Below are 22948 nucleotides of genomic sequence, written 5' to 3'. Positions count from 1 at the left end.
ACTATTAAATTGAATATAATTGTCCTTGTATATACTTAATGATATGATTGAACTGTATGACCAGTATTCTGATACCTCCTATAATCCTACATGCATCATATACACTTTATCATTCAAAGTTTTTCAGTCAGGTAAATATAATCGTGGCTTTCCCTCAAAGTTCCTGGCGTGCACATAATCCATTCTTCCCTTACTTTTTGGAAATAAATAGAAAATAACTTAACCCTTAACGGTCGGGGGGGGGGGGCGTTGAACGCCCCCCCATCCGGTTTTTTCTATCTCATTTTCTGTGTGTGAAAGATAAAGTGCCCAAACTGCTTGACTTTTTAAGTATGGGTATAACACATAACTGAAAGTTGGATTTTTTTGAATATCTCCATCCTGGCGGGCCCAGGATGCCAGCAAACCTGGCAGGGTCATCCAGGTAAAGAGCAAAAATATTTTTTTGACTAAAACAAAGCATTTTATCATACCAAAATACTAAAAAATCCTCTAGTAGTACATCCTTATATGAAATACAGGTGTTCAAGTCACTTTCAGGTTCCAGGTATGATCCTGCAGGTCCTGATCCTCCAGGTCTCCAGAAATCTTTAAAAGGCTCCTGTGGCCGCAATTTTTGACTTAGAGACTTCAAATTTTAAACTTAAGCTTTTCTTACATGTCTACATAACGTATTAAAATTTCATGAAGATCCGCCGCCGTTTTCCCGCCGACCGCCGACTGCGGCGGCTGGCAGCTGCCAAGTACAGCTGCGGCCGCTGAAATTTATATTTTGATATTTCTAATGTAAAATTTACATAAAAATAAACATTTTCTTGGAAAAAAATTTTCTTCTAGCTTCAAAAATAAGAAAATTACAGCCGTTTGAAATTTTTAAATAAAAAAGACCTAAAAACAAAGGTTGTTAAATAAAAGGGTGAAGGAAGCGAAAATTGACTTAGACTTATAAAAGGTCGGAAATTCATTATCAAACAGGGGACTTGCACAAAAAAATTTAGCCCTCTAGCTCTAATAGGAACTGAGATAAGTAGGGGGGGCGTTGAACGCCCCCCCCCCCCGACCGATTAAGGTGCGGCAAGGGGCCCGACTGTAAAGGGTTAAGCTGGGGCCGTGTTTTCAATTTAACTAAAAAATATAAATAATAAATATATAATATTTGAAAAGACAATATGCTGACCAAATGATCTATATTTATTGAGGAAGCATATTTTTGGTCATGAGCAGGTTTTGAACTATTTCTACAGAAATAATTTTTATTGCACCAGAAACAAATTCATAATAAAAAAAGTTTTTCTTTTTCTAACATGGAAAAATTTTACTAAAAAGGACAGCTATTATGGAAAAAAATAACAAAATATTCATTGTAGAGTTGCTGTGCTTTACATATAATTTAAATATAATGTCATGAAATTTGACGGAATATATTTTTATTAGATATGGTCAATCCTAACCCTGGCTATTGTTGGGACAGGTAAACTTTCTTAATACTTTTTATTTTAAAAACTAAATTAAAAGTTTAGGGTCAACTTTTAAATTTCTCAAAGGCTTCTAGAGGGCTCCAGAAGAGTAGCCGCCCGCTGTTATATGCTGAAGTAATAGGTTGTGTGTAGGTGTATATTAAATTTTTTTTTCTTAAAATAAGTTTGACTAATGGGTACAATTTTCAGAGAAACTTATTAATGGTAAATTTGTCAACCTCTGATAGAAATAGCCCTAATAAGACAAAGAGCGTTAATTCTTTTCGTTATAATTTATAAAATTGAGTGCAAGATGCTGTGAGTAAAAAATGGGGACAAATTTTAAATTGATTTGACGGGGCTGATTATTTACGTCACAAGTGAGAGGAAAGAAAAGGGAAGGAGGAAAGAAACCCCCTAGAAAAGAGATGGGGGTATGACGTCACACGCCAAAACAATTTGAAATTTGTCCCCATTTTTTGCACCAATACTCACAGCATCTGAGTGCAAGCTTCCAGTCAACTGCGCTTTTTAGGTAAAACTTTTCTTAATTATTTGTTTGACTATACTTTGCTTTTGGTCAATATTAAGTGTAGTTTGACCTAACAAGCGCATTTGACTGGAAGCTTTCTACTCTTTCCCCAAATATTTTGTTCTCTTTAATTATAAAATAAAATTATGATAGGTGGGGGTTTCCCCTTACTCTACAGCTTTACAAGTACAGCAAAAATAGAATCTTTTTTTTTTTATTTTTTTTGTATTTGTAAATGTTAAAAATCTGTTGTATTATGCTAAAATGGATGAAAGACCAAGAGACCGATTAAATAATACGTACACAGAACATACCATATCAATTGAATACTTTATTCTTGTTAAATTTACTAGGAAGCGACGTCATTGTCCCACCTAATCTAATCTAATCCTAATTAATCATATTCACAAGAAAAATTTTCTATGATGTCATAACTTTAAAAGAAAATTGGATTACATGCGTCTGTAGTACTTATATTATTCTTGTCAAGAGAAAAAAGGCAATTATTTGAAATCTGTATAAAACCATCCATAAGCAGCGATGATCTAAAAGACGAATATGAATAGAGAAGGGTAAAATATAGTATAGATGTTCATCATAACAGTTTTGAAAGTATATTTTAGGAAGGGAGAGGACAATTGGCTCTATATTACACTAGTCCCCAAAGTTTTAAATAATGTTTTCTTATTTGTTTGCTCTACATCTTTGGGGACTTTTATTAAATTTTCATTGGCTGCTTCATTAAGTTAAGTGTACAAACGTTTCAACCACTTATGTAATCTACAGAAATGGAAATTTTGTGTATCATCATTGGAGATGTAATTCAATTCATCGGCAATTGTCTTATCTCATGAGATCCCTGATTATCTAAAAAAAAGCAGAATGATGTCTGATGTCTGTCCGTCCGTCCGTCTGTCTGTCTGTCTTGGGGCGAAGCTGCTAGTATTTTCAAAAATTAGGAACCTAATTATTATATTTTAACTTTATAGAATAGAACTTGCCTTGAACTGAACATTAAAGTCAGTAAAAAGATATTTACCAGTTTAAAAGTTAACGACAATCTCCATAAAGAAATCAGTTTTCTATACATACGAATGGAAAGTTCTAGTCACAGAGCAGTTTACTTAGGTACTAAAACAATTTAATATAAACTAACCTAACCTAACTGACCTAAAGTAAAATACAAACAGAACAAACCTAAACCCAACCCGTAATTTTGATTTATTTCGATATAATTTTGAAGGAAACTGCCCAAAAGCCTCACTCTTAATAATTTATATGAATAAGTTGCAGCTATTTAAGGCCAATACATTACCTCACTGTAAAAGTGATAATTATTATGTCATCAGTTATGATCATATCAACATTTCTCTTCCCCTTTCTTCAACGCAGCTCGAGTTTGGTTTGAATATTATACTAAGTTGCAATCCCTAACAAGGATGACAACATCCATAAAAGCGAAGCACTGAAACGGTAGGACAAACGGAGATTAACACTTGTATAGTGTCTGAACTGAATAATCCGAATATAAAAGTATAAGAGTCGAAGCAAAAGTGTAAGTTAATTTGTTGCAAAACTTCTTGATACAGGATAATGTTTATGGACATACTTACATTTTTAGGACTTGATTATAGAGTTGCTTCGCTTATAAAATTGTTCTTTGTTGTCCCAGGAATCAATATACCAAAAATCAGATCAAACGGATAAGTAGATCACATAAAAATTTGTTGTTAAAAAAGTAGAAAAATCAACATGTTTAAAATGGACATACGGACATTCTGGTAATGATTATAGAGTTACTACGCTTTCTAAATCATACAAAACTACTACAGGAATCACCATGCAAAGTTTGAAATCGATAGGACAATTCTAACATGCCTAAATTAACGAATAAAAGCTATCTATCTCGGACGGACGGACGGACGGACGTACGGACCGACAGGGGCGTCCAAGCTTTTTTTTTTGGGGGGGGTAAAAAATTTTAGGGGGGGGGTAATTCGTGTTTGGGGGGGGTAAAATGGCGCGCGAAGCGCGCCGAAATTTTTTTTACCCCCCCCAAAATTTTTACCCCGGGGGTAAAATTTGATTGGGGGGGGTAATTACCCCCCCTAAAGTCTGTTGGGGGGGGTAATTACTCCCCCCAAATCTGTTGGGGGGGGGGGGGGTAATTACCCCCCCCAAACTAATTTACCCCGGGGGTAAAATTTTTGGGGGGGGTAATTTAATTATGTAAAAAAAGCACCTACCTAATCTATTAAGTTAATAAGTACTATCCTATAACATAAAGTAGTAAGTAAGGTTTATTTGACTATAGCTTCAGATTTCATTACTTTTAATACTGAGTTCTCCTTTTTAGGAAAGCTTCACATAGATCCCATGATGGTTCCACACTATTATAGGTCAATCCTTTGAGTGGTTTTAGGCTATTTTTCTCCTCCCTTTTTACCCTTTAGAAAACACGAGTTCTTAGATGCTAAGGGCGCCACTACTATTCAAATATATAGTAGTATCTCATTCTTTAGAACATAAAAATACAATAATTAACTCACTAACCAATGAACCAATATGATTATACTTTAAAGTGAAGCGTCTTATAGGTCCTGGTAAGTTTTATAACTAGTTTTGAGACACCCTGACATCCTCCCAAAAGAAATCGCCTATAGAAATTCTTTTTCATTATTTAATGAAATATTTAATTTAGTTAGGTATCTATTTTATGGAATCTTCAGTGCTTTACAATTACATCATAGATCCCCGGGATGGTTTTAGCCCTTATAAAGGCCCAAGCAAATAAAACATGATCAAACTATTAAATTTTTTGTTATCATGGTTAAGAACTGTTTTAACTGGTTGGACTATATTGGGGTATAGTCCCTTTTGTGGCAACGCTCTTTAAGGGGCGTTTCTTCGTTTTTTTCACACAAGCTTCTCTCCTATTTCTAGCCCCTGCGGGAGGCCAATTGCTTAACCATGTGGGGCAATCACCTAAACCAATATAACCTATCCTAAAATAAACTATCAAAAGCCATTTTAAAAATACGACGAATTGCCCCTTAAGGGGCGTTGCCACGGTGCAAATTATGTAAAAGACAATACAATATATTACACCTCAAGGCTCTTTTTAGGGGGGGGGGCGGGGATAACTCCCTCCCCCCCCAAAAAAAAATTTTCAGTAAAATTTTTTTTTTAACAACATTCAATTTGGGGGGGGGTAAATACCCCCCCCAAAAAAACTTTTTTAAAGAACATTTATTTTGGGGGGGGTAATTACCCCCCCCAAAATCGTTTGGGGGGGGTAAATACTCCCCCCAAAATCTTTGGGGGTGCCTACGGCACCCCCAAGGTAGGGGTAATTTTTTTTTGGGGGGGGTATTGTTCACAAAATTTTGGGGGTGCCAAATGGCCCATTACCCCCCCCCTTGGACGCCTATGCGGACCGACCCTAATTATAGAAAAGCTTCGCTTTAAAAAAAGTAAACTTAGCTTTAGATTATTCATTGCATAATTTATTAGTCTTGAAGAGAATCCTTTATTTTTATTATTACGTATTTTATTGGTTTTTAATCAGTTTATAAACATAAAATCACAAAAATATTACTAAAAATATGAAATTGAAATTATTTACAATTACTATATAAAAATAAATTTGGTTTCTTTCATGTGTTCCGTCTTCTTTGAAGATGTGTTGAGTGCTGGTAATTTCTCGTCTAGTCAAAGTGAGGGCAATGGCATCTTTTTCATTAACACAAGGATTTTTGGTTATCCTGATTATCTGTTTACCCTGAGCCGTCAGCTTAAGAAACTGAAAAAAAAAGAATGAAAGTTTAAGTTAGAAAAAATTCATAGTTGAAAGAAATATTGACAGATATTAAGAAAGAGATACAAAAACTAACAAACAGATTTTCTTAATGTCCCTGTAATAACACTAACCCTTTTATCCTCTTATCCACTTATTATACGCATTCTGATATTTTGGGAAACGCATAAATATTGCTCTAAAATTCTTTAAAAACTCTTTTAACATTGACAATACAGGTTTAATTTTCTTATTTCTACATTCAAAAAGAAACCAAGCTGAAATAATAATTTCTGTATTGATTATTATAGCTTTATAGAATGGTATATTAGACGGTGCTCCCAAGAGAACATAATTGGCAACCCATGTTATATTAGATTGGTAAAGAAAAGTGTTAAAATATTCTAAAAGTAATTCTGTATTTGATGAACAATAAAGATAAAAATGACAAGAAGTTTCTCTAGGGGTGGGAAGATTTAAAGCTATTGTACATTGTGTACATGCTGGACTAGTGTCACTAAATTTTGATAAATTTGCATTAAAATGAAGAAGATTGTTAGATAATTTAAAAGCAAAGTCTCTTATGTTCATGGGAAGATAGGATAATCGCCACATGCACATAAACCTTGATTCTCTATTTATATCTATTTCATTACTGAGCCACATATTTCTAGTTTTAACGGGTTGACAATTAGTTAACATAGATTTGGATATATCTAAGAAGTATCTAAAATCTTTTGCTCTCAAATTGGGCTTTGAAATAAAGACTAATATTGAAACAGATTTTTGAGAAAATTTTGTTTTACACCTATTTAAAAATACTCTTAGATTATGTTTCATTCTTATAAATTCATTTGGGGTTACATAACAGGAAGATTTCCTGCAAAATTCATCATAATTTAAAACATTGCCAAAGTTTGAGATAAAATTACTTAAGGTAAGATTTTTTAGTTCATTACCATACCTTAACCATGAGTTTATTGTGAAGAAGTTGTTATTGATCATATTTCCTTGATTATCCGTGAATAAATGATTATTAACAACTTGGGCAGCGAGAATGTTTCCACTAAATTTCCAATAATAATCACAAAAACGTAAAAAAGCTTTAACTAGATTGTACAAAATTGGGTTAGATTCTGGAATAATTTTATCAATTTGTATAGATAAAGGGTTTTCGGGATCTGCAAGATATTGTCTCAATTCTTTACCCCATGAATCATTTGCCTTAAGACCTTTAAAAAAAATGCTAACTTTAAGACTAGTGAGAAATTCTTTTGGGTTAGGCAGGCCAAGCCCACCCTTGCTACAGTCAAGAAAAATTCTATCCTTTGCAATCCTTCCCCCTTGTTTTAGAAAGCCTACAACACACTTTTCAAAGTCTGCTAAAAATTGGTCTGTTGGTTCGAAAATTGAACCTAGATATGATAATTGTGAATAAAAATATGTTTTTATAATAGAAACCCTTCCAGGAATACTAAGATTGAATAAATTCCAAAAATTGCGCAATTTTACAACTTTTGCCAATATTTTGTCCCAAATTAAATTAGTGTCATTTAAAGATTTGTGCAAGCTTAGACCTAAAATTGTGAAATTATCTGAAATTTCAAAATTCAGTTCCTCAACTTTTCTTATAAAATCTAAAGAAGGTAACCCACCAGTTATTATAATTTGAGTCTTAGAGTTGTTAACTTTAAGGTTTGATAATTTTCCAAAGCTGGTCAAAATATCATAACATTTTTGGAGAGATTCTGCCTTTACTTCCATGAAGTTTTGCATATCGTCTGCAAAACCACTTGCTACATTTACTTTATTTTCATCTCTGTTAAAATTGTAAGGAATTGAATTTGGAATTTTAAGAGTGTTTGTTAGACATAATTTTATAACGAGTGGGTTTATTGCAATTTTAAATAAATTTGGAGATGGAAGGTCTCCTTGAATAATACCTATTTTATTTTCAAAATTTTGTGTTAAACCGCAATCAGTCAAGATACAAGATTTTCGGTTTTTAAAAGTAGAAGATACCATTAAAATAAATTTTGGACCAAAATTAGAGAAATGCAATACAGATTGTAAGTAGGTATTTCCTATTGTATCAAATGCCCTCGAAAAATCAATTATTAGACTTGCTAAAGGAGAATTTGTGGAGTTTGATTTTGAAAGCAGTTCATATACATTTATTAAACATTCTTGTATAAAATACTGATCGGAATAAGCTTTCTAAGCATTGTGTATTATGGAATCTACAACAGTTTTTAATCTTAAATTTATAACTCCACTATATAGTTTATAAGGAGATGTAAGTATACCAATGCTACGCCAATTTTTAATATTAGAAAGATCTTTATCTCCACCCTTTGGAATCAAATTGCTTCTACTTATATTCATCATACCTCTTAACTCCCCTTTATTAGCCATATAGTTAAAACCATGTAACATTGTATCTTTAATTAAATCCCAAAAATGTTTAATTGACGCCATAGGTATGCCATCTAAACCAACAGCAGCATTTGAATTAGCATTTTTAAGCACGGTTTCAAGTTCAGACATTTGAATAGGTGACTCAAGATTTAATTTATCTTCTAGCGATAATTTAAAAGGGTCAAAAATTGGATCATTTTCATTTCTTTCAAAAAATTCTTCAAAAGAAATTTCTGGCTCAACAGACGTGCTAAAAAGTTGTTTAAAGTGATTAACAATAAAATTTTGTCTCTCATCATCATTTTGAATAATATTCCCTGAGTAGTCTTTAATCAAAGATACAGATTCATGAGAGTTCTTATTTTTCAAAAGTTCAGAAAAGCTTCTAGTGCTTTTCTCATGGTTTAATAAGTTAAAATAATTTGTGTTTTCCAAAAGTCTTAGATTTTCTCTGTGTTCAATTTCCAAAAGTTTTGCCTCAGTTTCTTTAAAATTAACAGAATTAAAATCACCAATACTTCTTAAATATGATAATTGATCAGACAATTTATTTTTTTCCTCCTTTGTTGTTTTAACATAAAATGACTGAAATGATATACATGTATTTTTTATTTCATTTAATAAACATTCTAACATTAAGTCCGGTTCCAACTTAGTGTTATAAGATAAAAAAGTTTCAATACTGGGAAAAAGTGAACAGTTTTCTTCAATTTCATTACTATAAACTTTAATTAAATGTTTACAAAATTTGTCATTGGGTAGATTTAAGATCGTTTTTTCAAGCCCCTGAATATACAAAGATAAAATGTTAATCCTATTAATTAGTAGAGTTAATTCATTTTTATTTGGAGGTTCTGTATTATCAACCATAAAGCTGTACACAGAAAATTTTACTGTAGAATATAAATGTTCAATATTAAGTAGGGAGCTATCAATAACTTTTGGTCTAGTAATATTCTTACTTTTTCCAAAGAAAGTGACAGGTTTATGGTCAAAATATTTTGATAGCCTATTTGGATATTCAACTTTTTTGATTAATGGACTAAATTGTGGGCTTGCCAAACAATGGTCAATCCTTGACCTATTTATAGCTTGTTCACTAAAAGGAATATAACTATAAGTTTTTAAATTTGGATACAAAAGTCTAAATTTGTCTACAATAAATCCATCCCTTATCCATGAAACTAAAGTTTTTGTGTGAATTAAGTTAGGTATTGCGCTCATGTTAAGAATTTCATAATTATTCAAAACTACCTTAGAATTTATAGGCAAATCACAAGTTAAACAGTTCAGATCTCCCAAAATAACAAACTTAGAAATTCCAATACTTTCAATTTTTTGTTTTAAGAGTGAATAAAAATCTTTATTTTGAGATTGAGTTGGACCATAACAGTTAATGATAAGCATTCGTTCATTATTTATATGCAAATCAACGATAATGACATTTTCACACCTAGATTTAAATATTCTATAAACTTTATGACAAAAATTTCTCCTTTTGTGCTATTTAGATAAATATCATAATTTCCGAATTTACTTATCATTAAATAGTTTTTAAGAAATGTTATATTATTACCCACACGCGTGTCTTGAAGTAAAATTATATGTGAATTTGTTTTTAAAACTGCATTAATTTTCATTTTAAACTTCCCACCATCTTTATCTAGAGAGGCCAAACTTAAATTTAGCGAGTTCATATTTTGACTTATAACTTTTACATTGTCTAAGCAAAAAGAATTTCCAGATGTAGGCTGGTTTACTGGGGGAGGGGGACTTAAAATTACTTCTTCAAATATTAATTCCTCGCCTTTTTAAATTTAGGATCCCCTAAAAGCTTACAAAAAGACATATAATTTTTCTTCAAGTTAAAAAAGTTTATCCCTTTTTTGAAAGATAAAACTGAACCAAGAGACATAGTGTAATGTTTCAAAATAATCCTAGAATCCTAGTTACTCTATTATTATAAAAGTTGCAATCTTATTGTAACAACAAAATTACTGCTATTCGGAATATTTCGTTTTTCTATATTATCAATATTTTATTACAGAATGGAATGATTAAATATTTTATTTTCTAATTCTATTGTTTGTAATATTTATTATGTGGAAATATGCGTTTGAATTAATCATTGTTCACTATTCAAAAGTTACATAAATCAAAGGATTCAGGGATAAGATAACTGAGGATAAAGTATTTATTTCAATGCACAATAACCTGCCTAAGTAATAAGATTCTTGGGCATTTTAGTTAATAATTTTGAACTGGTATAAACTATCTCTGTAGTTTAAATATGCGACTTTTTCGTAACATGCATGTATAAGGTAAAATCATTAGCAAAATGATTATAAAGTAACATTTGGGGGGCAAATAGAGAGGTAGTCAATTTCACGATGTGTTGCCACCCAACAACAGCTGAAAAACGTATAGGTTTCGCGATTTTTTTCTGAATTAATTTCATTGTTGGTATAATCAGCGTAACATGTAGCACATTTTAAGAGAGGAGTTACGTTTGATTCTTGGCCCAACACCACGTCATAACAAAAGATGTTAACCCTTTACTTTCGGGCCCCTTGCCACACCTTAATCGGTCGGGGGGGGGGGGCGTTCATCGCCCCCCCTTATTATCTCAGTTCCTATTAGAGCTAGAGAGCCAATTTTTTTTGTGCAAGTCCCCTGTTCGATAATGAATTTCCGACCTGAATTGTGTCAAAGTCAATTTTCGCTTCCTTTATCCTTTTATTTAACAACCTTTGTTTTTAGGTCTTTTTTTACTTAAAAATTTCAAACGGCTGTAATTTTCTTATTTTTGAAGCTAGAAGAACTTTTTTTCCAGAAAATGTTTATCTTTATGTAAATGTTACATTAGAAATATCAAAATATAAATTTTAGCGGCCGCAGCTGTACTTGGTAGCTGCCAGCCGCCGCAGTCGGCGGTCGGCGGGAAAACGGCGGCGGATCTTTATAAAATTTATAATTTATCTTTATAAAATTTTAATACTTTAACCCAGCCAGAAAGTAGCATCACTATGGCGCTACTATAGCGCACGATATCGTGTAGCAATCGAGCACGAGTTCTTACAATATCGCTAAATAGTCGTCCAATGCACATCGACGATATGTTACGATAAATGGTCGAAAAGGTACTTAGAGCTGCGCGATACACCCACAAAATCGTAAGTGATATCGTAAGGCTCGTAAGCGATATCATGCCAAAATCGTGAATAAAAAGTACATTTAAAAAATATTTAACATCATGTAGTTTTGTTTGTAAATATTGTATGTAAGTAAGAGGTTGCATAAAGAATCCATTTCATACTGTGCATGCAGACAGAGAAAGAGAGAGTGAGAGACAGAGCGAGACATGGTGTAAAGAGACCCCATTCTCTGTGCCCTTCTACTTCATGTATACTCTCAAAAGTTTTCAATTAACTTTGACGATATGTTACGATAAATGGTCGAAAAGGTACTTAGAGCTGCGCGATACACCCACGAAATCGTAAGCGATATCGTAAGGCTCGTAAGCGATATCGTGCCAAAATCGTGAATAAAAAGTACATTTAAAAAAAATTTAACATCATGTAGTTTTGTTTGTAAATATTGTATGTAAGTAAGAGGTTGCATAAAGAATCCATTTCATACAGTGCATGCAGACAGAGAAAGAGAGAGTGAGAGACAGAGAGAGACATGGTGTAAAGAGACCTTATTCTCTGTGCCCTTCTACTTCATGTATACTCTCAAAAGTTATCAATTAACTTTGATAGAGTATTTTTATTTTTATCATACTGAATGGCAATGATTTAAGGAATATTAAGACACACATTTAAAAATGTTGTCACTTAGAAAAAAAACTTTCAGTTTTATATTTATTTTGTTTGACAACAGAAAAAATGCAATATATTTTTTAAAATAATGTGAACTTCTAGCGGCCAATTTATAAACTATATTTCTCACAGAATGATGTTGATTATATGTTGGTTGTGTGTCTGTTTGTAAGTGTGTGTTGACACACATAAAATGCTATTGTTTACGATATCTTAGGGAAATCGTGGTTGCCGCGATTTTTACTACAAAATCGAATTAATCCCTAGCGATTTTTTTCGATTTTTGCTATAAAATCTTAAATAAGATTTTGGCGATAATATACTACATATCGGATGCGAGTTTCCTTACGACGTTTCTAGCTGGGTTATGTAGACATGTAAGAAAAGCTTAAGTTTAAAATTTGAAGTCTCTAAGTCAAAAATTGCGGCCACAGGAGCCTTTTAAAAATTTCTGGAAACCTGGAAGATCATACCTGGAACCTGAAAGTGACTTGAACACCTGTATTTCATATAAGGATGTACTACTAGAGGATATTTTAGTATTTTGGTATGATAAAATGCTATGTTTTAGTCAAAAAAAAAGATTTTTGCTCTTTACCTGGATGACCCTGCCAGGTTTGCTGGCATCCTGTGCCCGCCAGGATGGAGATATTCAAAAAATTCCAACTCTTTGTTATGTGTCATACCCATACTTAAAAAGTCACGCAGTTTGGGCTATTTATCTTTTACACACAGAAAATGAGATAGAAAAACCGGATGGGGGGGGGGGGGACGTTCATCGCCCCCCCCCCCCCCCCCCGACCGTTAAGGGTTAAAAAGGATTTTTCAGGTTTGTAACATAAATAGTAAGTTAATTTAGGGTAATTTCTATCCAAAATCAGGCAAACTAAAACTCATTACAAGGCAATCATCTCTCAGACAAAGGAATTAAAGTGTTGGTTGTCTGAAGGGTTCTATAAACATGCACATCATTTTGAAAGATTTGGTTTAGGGATACACTTTATTCAGTTCTTGTTCAAGTTAGAATGAAATACTTTTACATCTTAAAATCAATTTTAAAATACACTATGACTCCTAGTTTAAATTTTTATAAAGATATTGCTATTTCATTTTCCATGACTTTATCCAACAAAATGACCACAGTCTTATCTCGGCAAAATCTCTCATTTATTTAGTAGACCTGCACCACTCAAAAATCATTTGTTCTTTGAATTATAAGACTGTTTGTAATGCTTTTGTAAAGTTAGAATAGGTTAACAAAGGATAAAAGTAAAAACAAGGACCAACATTAATCAATCATATCAAAAGTAGGGTAGGTTTCAAGTGGTTGTTCAATGTCCATAAAGGGGATACTGCCCAAATCTCTTCTCAAGGTCCAATTTTGCATTGATATAAAACCAATAGACAAAGAAACTCAATTTAAGGGATACAGTGTTTGATCTATTGTAGCTTTACCAACCTTTTTTATTTAAAAATGTAAAACAAAAAATTTCTTTGCTTAAATATACTTCTTTTATTTGAAAAAAAATTTCATATTTTAATATACAAACAAACAAAGATTTATCACATATAGAGTAGCTTTTACTTAAACTTTCCTCCTTACACCTTAGGAACAGTAAAAATCAAGATAAAATCAAGACAAAGAATTTTATAAATGCATTTTTTTGCTTTGATCTTTGCACTTTTTAGAAGGAAGGCTACTCTGAAAACATCCTTTTTAAAAGTTGAATTTTTACTCATTGAGTTCAATCTGTAAACAAATAATCTTATATTTTGTTTTTTTAGACCAAATTATCCCTGCAAATATTGAAAATCTAGTAGTTTACACTAGTTTGACTCTTTGACTTTGTTACTTAACTTTAAAATTGTTTGAAAAGCTATTATATGAAAGTCTAATTCATAATATCACCAATTGCATTAACAAGAGGTTCATTATTAAAGTAATACAATTTTGATAATGAAATTGTGCTTTACTGAAAAAAAACCTACAATATCTGAATTTTGCTGCAGTATGAATTAGTCTTGGATTAATTACCACAACTGAATGAATCAGTCCATTGTTCAATGAATGGCATGAGTGATAGAGTGCTGAAGAAACACTAGAGGATCTTTAGACCTATCAGGAAAAGATTAACAAATATACTCTTTTTGCCTTTAGAACAGTTATGAAAATAAAATTTAAAATTATTTATTCTATACAAAGATATATAACAGTTTGCTGTTCTTAAAATAATGTTAGTGAATTTTGTTTCCAGTTCATACACTTGGAGTTAAACATTTTAAAAATTAGCTCTATTTAAACTCTCATGTGTTAGGTAAAGAATCCATTACAAGATTGGGATGTACAACACATTTTAGAAATAAAACGTGAAAATTAAGAACTGTGATGTATTGAGAAAAGAATTTGTAAAGGGTAGAATCCATGCTTAACCCAATAATACTAATTGAGGCGCGTGATTAGAAATTTGCTAAGGAAGTGCTTAAATCCAACAACACAGGAAGGTGTTCACAATCACATACCCTTTCATCCATCTTAGGCACGCCTCTGAATTGAAATATTAAACAGGAGTTTGCGGCAGCTGCGCCTCTGCCGCCTGTAAGCCTTAGGAAAGTCAACCTTTCACAATTTAAAAACCATCTGGAAATATAAATATGACTCAAATATTAAAATCAATCTTTTATAAAATATATGTATAAACTTCCAAATGGGTTTTAATTTGAGGTTTAGTCGCAGCTGACGTGCGGCTGTCACCGAGCCCTGGTATTAACTATAAATTATAAGTTTTTGGTGTCAGTATGAATTTATAAAGTTATTGATAAAGTATAATCAAACACATGTCTCCTTGTCCCAATGTCGCCTGATTATTAAAGCTGAGGTATGTAATGAATATTGAATATACTTACAATAAAAAAGCTAAAGCAAACGTTTTTTTTGTTAAAAGAAATAACAATGAAATAACTTTTATTTAGGTATGGCCGCTGGAATTATAACTCTGGGATTGTATCTCTTCTATTCATTACTGGTAAACAATTTAAATTTGTATCATTCAAACTGTGTTCTACAAAGATTAGAGTACCTGACACCTTGTATGTCTATCTGTATGTATCACTTAGATAACTTTTTATCATGGTCATGTAAAGAAAGGTCATGTAAAGAAGACAAAGTTTTTTCCAAAAAAGAGCAGTCATTACCTTCCTATGATTTGACCTCAGATGGGCTAGGTATGAACTAGATTTAATATTAGGGTGTCTATAGAAGTGCCTTAGCATGCTTTACAATTAATTTGAGTTTGACACAACATAAGGTCTATCTCTGATATTTGATTTTTAACTGATAAAGGTTTAGACCTATTATTAAAGTTTAATATTAAATAACGTTTCTACATGTAAATTTAATTTTATAAACCTTTATCTACATAATCTATTACTTCATTTAATTTACATAAATTCATAACATATTCATATTCTAAAAACATTATTTAAAACGTTGTTCTAATTTTTTAGATAGATTCAAGTATGAGTGTACTTCATCTAGTCACTTTTTCGAGTATTATAGCAGCTGTAGATCCTGTAGCAGGTACATGGAGGAATAAATCCATATAATAAAGTAACAGGATATGGGTGTAACTGTCTTTACCAAAGGATCTCGCTAACTACTGAACTGATGCGGTTCTCCTTTACAATGAAGCATCTTATAGGTCTAGGGAAGGTTTATAATTATTTTGTAGGTGGGTAAATCCACAATCCCAAGATAAATCATTTTCTTTCCTTTTCCTTTTAAAACTAATATTTAAATTGAATGTTAAACTTTCCCCACCCCCATTCTCTCAAGTCTCACAAGTAGGCCTCTATGGGCATAGCCGCTGATTAGATTAATGGATGGGTGTAAGAATAGACTGGGGGATTGATTGATAGATATATAGAAAGTCAATGCGTCAATTTACTTCTGATTTAGTTTTAGCAGTGTTTGAAGAAGTGCAAGTAGATGCTGGTCTGTATTACCTAGTCTTTGGAGAAGCTCTGCTAAATGATGGCGTCACTTTTGTTCTTTTCGAAGGTTTTAGATCTTTAGGTAAAATTATTCATTATGCATGAAATGCATATTATTAAAAGCAGAGCTGCTATTCATCCAATTAAATCCATTTCAAATTGCCGAATTATGTTGGCATAGAGTTGACGTGAAGCTTGTTATTTGGTGTAACTGAAGGGAAGTGGATAAGAAGGGAAAAAAAGGGAAGGTGGTTATGGGGAAATTTTCACTTTGAATTTTTGTCCGAAAGAAAATTCCTTATCCCTGATTAAAAGGAACAATATTTGGAGAGTGTTAAAAAAACCAACTGCCTACAAATTTCAACTTAAGTTTTGGTCTAAAATTATATGAATCTTAAAAACACTGGCTTTTCACTGTTTTACTGTATTTTTTTTGGAAAAGTTTATAAAATGACAAATTTATATTATTTGTATGTTTTAGCAATTTTGAATGATGTTAGCAGTTTACCCACGGAATCATATATCTTTGTACTGCTGTCATTTTTAACTTCACCTACAGGTATATTTAACATCAACCAATGCAACTAGCTGCAAAATATTTTAAACATACAACTATTTTATTGCCTAATTAAAATTTTTATTTTGGAAAAGAAACTTGACTGCCACTGAGCTGTATCATTTACAAATATAAATTTATCGTTAAAATTAATTTTACTCCTCTAGTAAAAATCTATTTGACATATCCAATAACTAGTAAAATACTTTGATTTGATAATTAAACCAAAGCACCTACCATTATTACCTATTCCTCCCCACAAGCCCCCCCTTCCACCCCCTCTCCATTCCATAACTCATTCCTTGCTGGATGAGACTAGGATATAGAGTTTTTATTAAAGAATATTTACTTTTTTTATTTCAATTGTCTTCTATATTAAAGTTCACATTCTTTTACATGTTTTATCGCATTTTTATGATATATTTTCTAGGAGGTCTATTGATTGGTATTATGTTTGGTATAATGACTGCTTTGTTTACAAGATTCACTGAAGAGAAAATAAGTTATCTAGGTAATAACATAGCAGAAGAAAAGTTGATTGATTATTCAACTGGCCTAAATTAGATTTTTTATACTTCTTTTTATTCCTGGTTTTATTCACTCATTTTCTCTCAGTAAAAATTAATTATAAAATATAGATTTTCTTAAAGTCCGTTTAAAAATATCTCGCCCCTAGTCTCAGAAAATCTCAAAAAACCTCTAAAAATTGGCGCATTCCCAAAAAATAACCTTATTGTACTCCTCTAGACCTTTCTGTGAGCACCATGAAGCCATAGTTCTACTGCAATTGGAAGTAAAAAATCGAAATTTACATAATGCTAAACTAAAATACTTAGAACATTTTTAAAGGTTTCAGTGATCTTGTAATGAGTAATGATATTTGATATATATAGCAAAGATCAATAGAACTCAATTAAAATTTGTTAGGTTTTCTATGATATTATTTTTTAGAACCTGGAATTGTTTTGTGCTTTGGATTTTTATCACATGTAACAGCTACTAAGGTAACAAACCAATTTTTAGCTGAGTAAAAAGTTTGACAATTTATCTATTTTATCATGTTCAGTTATTAACTGTTAATAATAAGTCAACCTGTTTAAAAATAAAAATAACATTCAACAAAAAAATCCAAACATCATCAAATATATTTTTTTTATTTTTCATTTTCAAAAACAGTCTTATATCATACTATTTAGTAATATTTTTAAAATTAATTGATTTTGTAACAAGTCAATTACAAAAGTTAAAAGCCTTGTCCTATATAAATTGAATAAAACGTATCGTAAACAAAATTTCAAAACAAATTTTCATAAAAATAATTATTAACAGCAAAGTTTTTCTAAAAGCTATTATTGTTGGTTAATGATATTAGTTTACTTTTATTAATCCTTGGTAGAATCGTACTTATTTTTTTTTTTTTTTAAGTTTGAGACTCATGGATATATTTTCTTTTGTTTTAGCTTGGTTGGTCTGGTATATTGGCTTTGATTGGTTGTGGCCTCGCACAAAAGAGATATGCTTTTGCTAACCTAAGGTATTTTACATTTATACATATATTGCTACATTTTATATTAGTCAATATCAGTTACGGGCCCCATCGATTTTTTTAGGGCGTGTCATTTTATTTCCAGGGGCGATATATCATGGGATGTGGTCGTAACCTCCCACAAAATATATAAAGGATGTTGAAAAAATAACTTCACTTATTACAATACAAAGCCTACAGTTTTGGTACATAGTTAACAAAAAATAACCCTATCCATGCTCAATTAATGACAATAAGAAAACAATATTGAATTTTGAATCTACTCACCTTTCCACAGTAGTACACAGCTCATGACCAAGCCCTTGTGGAGAATTTTTCTAGATAATATATTACTATTTTAGTGAAGAATCCAAGCATACTGTACTCAATCTTGCAAAGGTTTGTGTTTATTTTCTTTTCAAAAACATACATAAGTATTTGGACGTATGTGTGCGGTAAATTAAATGCGTTCACAGAGATTCCAGAGATAATGCCCTACATATTCCCTTTACAGAATATAATTTCTAATAAAGTAAACATTTGTTTGTATTAAGACACAATCTTGTAAAATAATACAATCTAAGATGTGATTGATAGATGGATTGAAACTCTTAGTCATTTACAATTAAGCATTCAAACAGCCCCTTCCTGCATGACTTTAAGACATCATTTTTATAAATAAGTCTATTAATAAGAATGATCACTTAAAACAGTATGTATAATCAATAAAAAAGAATTAGGAAATCAGATCTTAATTTCTTTACTCTTAGACAATTGCTATGAGTTGTGAAGTATTGATATTTGTTTTGCTTGGAAACAGTTTGGCTAAATCAGGCGGCTGGGACTGGCCTTTCATTGGTATCAGGTACCATTCGATATATTATTACTTGGATGTTGCTTCAAATTTTGTGTACTCTGATAAAGGGATGCTTGCTAAAATACCAATACAAAACATATATCCCCTTAACCCCATCCCCTCCCGTACTACTGGATGAACGAACTTACCAATATATGATGTTTATATTAGCAAGCTAAATTGACAAGTTTTCCCCTATCAATATATCCAAGTATATCCTATATCACTGTTATGTAATATGTGAAACATACCAAGTTTGAAATCGATGGGACAAATCAAACATGCCCAAATTAACACCTTTTACGGATTGACGGACCGACCATAAATGTACATAAAAAGCTTCGCTTAAAACTGTTTTATTTTAGTATTTTAATGATCTACATATCTCGGGGACTAGTGACTGTTTTTCTCTGTTTCATTATAAATATCTTCAGAAAAGAACAGATTGATTTCAGGTAAATAAAACCTTATATTCAAATAAAAAAGACATAAATCAAGAATCTTTTTAAGAAGAGTAAAAAAGAGAACAAAGAAAAAAAAATGCTCATTGAAATGAAAATGAAATAATGAACTTAATCATCTACAATATCTATACCTATTTTTTTATTATTTGATTTAGATGGCAGGCAGTAATTTATCTTGGAGGTCTAAGGTAACACAAAAAAAGTATATTTTCCTAATATAATAGTAACTGAATGTCTTTCTGTGTGTGAGTAGCGAAGGATCTCACTAGAAGATGAACCGATATGTTACTCCTTTGTACAGTAAAGGTTATTGTAGGTTCAGGGAAGTTTATGAATATTTAAGTGAGGGTATCTCTATACTACCAAGAAAAATCGCCCTTCAAAAACTATTCTTTCCCATAAAAGAATTTCTTTTTAAGACTAAAACCTGAAGTGTAGGATCGACTTTCCACCCGTCAAGGGCCGTAACAGCTATTATAAAATAATTTTAAAACCTATGGAGCTAAAATACATATTTAAATTGTGTAGAGGAGCTATAGCAAATGTTATGGTTTTATCTTATGAAGGAGAGTTTCATGAAGTTTTTTCAGGTTACATTTTTAACAGTATAGCTTCTCTATAATTAATTTTCGACAGTTCGCACTAAACTTTTTGGGGAAATTATGATTTGTGAAGAATCCCTAAGAGCAATCAGTATCAGCTGGAACCATAACTGAATTTATTCGAAAAGGTTTTTGGGCTTAAGTCGAATGTTTTGCCAAAGTCATACTAACATTAAATAAAGCATAAAGCAATTCCTAAAACTTATTTACATCTATTTTTTTTCTATTATTTCAAACGTCCATCTGTATATCAATACGCTGTTTGAGTATTTATAATGGATATAACAGAAAAAAGGTGATTCGCTACTTATGTACTTATGTATCAATATTATTGTTTTTGTTTTTAAGCTTAAGCTAACCTAAAATTGTGTCACTTTTTTTTGCTAAGGTCAAAAAGAACTAACAGACAAATAAAACCATTGCTCTAAAAGGGAAGCTAATCCCTAATTGTAATAATTAAAATTTTAGACACAACCCTTGTGATAATATTCCTGACAGTAATTCTGAATGGACTTTTGGCTAAGCCCTGCATCAACCATTTTGACTTAGGTAATGAAAATAGTATAATTGATTTTTTAAAAAAAATTTACTTCGAAGATTATCGCCTTTACACTAAATTCTTATTAGTAGCAAAGCTACTACTACTTTTCACATGACATTTTCTCGCCTTCTGTAGTTTGTAGATTTTTTTTGTAAAGATATCCTTTTTTCAAGTTCATACATTGTACAACTTACTTTGTCTGGTATTCTCCAATCTTCTACTATTCTTATCATCTTTACTTTTCTTCCTTTCTTTTTATGACCACTAAACATATGCTCTATAATAAATTTTTCCGTTTGTAAATGACAATTTGTGCTTCACTATTTATGAATGTTGTCATCCTTGTTATTATCATGAGTGGCATTTATTTTTAGGATCAAATGAGAAAGAGAATGACGAAGACGACCTTTTTCTTCCTCCTTTTACTTCATTTGAATCAAGATTTATCGTTCCTTACTTCATTAGAAAGTAAGTTACAATTTCATTTTACACCTATCAACTCCGCCCTTTTGTATTTAAGGAAGAGAGGTCTGTACAATTTCCTAAACCAATCTCGGCACCTATATTAAGCATCCTAAAATATAATTAAGAACTCTCATTTGACCAATGAAATAATGACGATTAAATACAATTTGATGTAGTCGTAAAACTTATCAACCAATGTCTTATCCCTTTAGATTATGGCGATTATTGATATCAAAGAAACTTTTTATATCATGGATGATATCATCCTTGTTTGTAGGCGAAGCTTAAGTTCACCATCAGTGAGGTGTCCTGAGAGTCTGGCCACTCTGTCAGCTGCAAACAAACATGGTTGCATGCAAGAAATCAGCACAGATACGGATGCTATGTCAGGCGCGAATAATTATGGATTTACAAGTGATCATTATATATCTGATGGAGCCGATTTGTACTGATTCAAGAGAAACTGATGATAGCGCTTAAAAAATGCGTCATTCAACACAAATGGCCAATGATAGACAGTATACATTTAAATTGACCAATGGTAGGCCAGTATGACGTAATTTTTTTAGGCACTATCATTAGTTTCATCCTAGCCTGAGTAACAAATCAACAGATTTTAAAGGAAAGGTTAAATTCTATTATTATTTAAAATGAATGTTCAATACTTGATAAAAAAAGGTCGAAATTCAATCTAAAAAAATTTTTTTTTTGATAAAAATTTTTGGAATATTATTGAAATACTTTTGGGTTTGTTTAATGTAGGTATTCCTTCCAAGATTTAGTCACACTATTAGCATTAAAATACTATGAAATAAGATATATATATATATAAATACTGTAATAATAAATGTATTATTCAATGCATGATCATTTTTTTTATAATTTCTATAAAAATATAGATATTTAGTTCATCTTTAGTTCTGTTGTTAATCTATAATAAATTAATTAGAAGTCATGTCTTATTGGGGTGCTGCAAAATGAAAAAAAAGGATCATGGAAAGAAAACGAAGTTGCGGGTTTCGTCGTATTTTCACAATAGCTTTTCTTCTATTTCTAGCCCCTGCGGTGGGCTCTAGCAATGTGGGGCATCATTAACATTTAAATAACCTAACCTAACCTAAAATAACCTAGCATCATTTGCTTGTAATGGGATGCAAAATTTAATAATCAATGATATTAGATTAAGTAAATGGTTAATGGTCAATTAATTACAGATAATGTGCTACTTTTGGGTTTGTATTCAAAAAATATAAAAATTAAATGAAATAATTTTACAAAATTTATTTATGAATAAATGTCATTTATTTTCAGTCATGATCAATTAGAAATCACAATTATTTCAATAAAAAAAACACTACAATTATTAAAAATATAAACATGCATTTTTAAAATCAGAAAACTTTAACTGTAAATTTTACATTTAGTAAAACGAACAAACTAAAATATTAAACATTAAATCCCATTAAGACAATAAAATATTAATTTTAGAAAAATTTAACTGGTAACATTTTTTGATATTCTAATCTTTATTTTTATATCAATTTAAAATTTAATTAGATATTTGATTTTTAAAAGATTGTTATTTTTTTTTTGGCAGATTTGAAATTGTCTAAATGTGTTTTATAGTAAATAAACATTAAGAAATAATTCATATTTTAGTCAGGACTTATCTAGTCGACAATCTCAATATAACACTTTTTAAATTTTTTTTTTTGTTAGCGGTCTGTAAGTTTTTTATATGTTCGATTATGTATTTGGCCATAACTCTGTCAAAAATAACTTACATAACAGGACTTTTCGACCTTGGATATTACTTTTGCTTAAAAAGAAATTGTTTTAGTATCTGAGGTCGAAAAATGTCTAATTAGAACAGAGTTCTGGCCAAATACATGATAGAACATATAAAAGATTAACGGATTTTACGT

The 22948-nt window shown here is 31.1% G+C and overlaps 1 protein-coding gene across 1 annotated transcript; it reads left to right on the top strand.

Annotated features, from left to right (window-relative positions):
- Positions 1-34: 34 nt before the first annotated feature.
- On the top strand, positions 35-21978 carry LOC145326074 (sodium/hydrogen exchanger 3-like). The gene is made up of 17 exons (XM_080169171.1): positions 35-131; positions 1435-1471; positions 14995-15047; positions 15529-15601; positions 15980-16096; positions 16496-16573; positions 17001-17081; positions 17522-17574; positions 18031-18104; positions 18458-18494; positions 18866-18960; positions 19317-19406; positions 19571-19603; positions 19944-20005; positions 20486-20566; positions 20933-21026; positions 21301-21978. The coding sequence occupies exons 1-17, from the start codon at positions 57-59 to the stop codon at positions 21473-21475; spliced, it is 1308 nt and encodes a 435-aa protein (XP_080025297.1). The 5' UTR covers positions 35-56; the 3' UTR covers positions 21476-21978.
- Positions 21979-22948: the final 970 nt, after the last annotated feature.

Source organism: Acartia tonsa, chromosome 8 (genome assembly GCF_053477335.1).
Source record: "Acartia tonsa isolate MP-2025a chromosome 8, ASM5347733v1, whole genome shotgun sequence".
Lineage (NCBI taxonomy): Eukaryota > Metazoa > Arthropoda > Copepoda > Calanoida > Acartiidae > Acartia > Acartia tonsa.
Note: the sequence above shows the minus strand (reverse complement) of the source record. Positions and strands in the feature narration are given on the sequence as shown.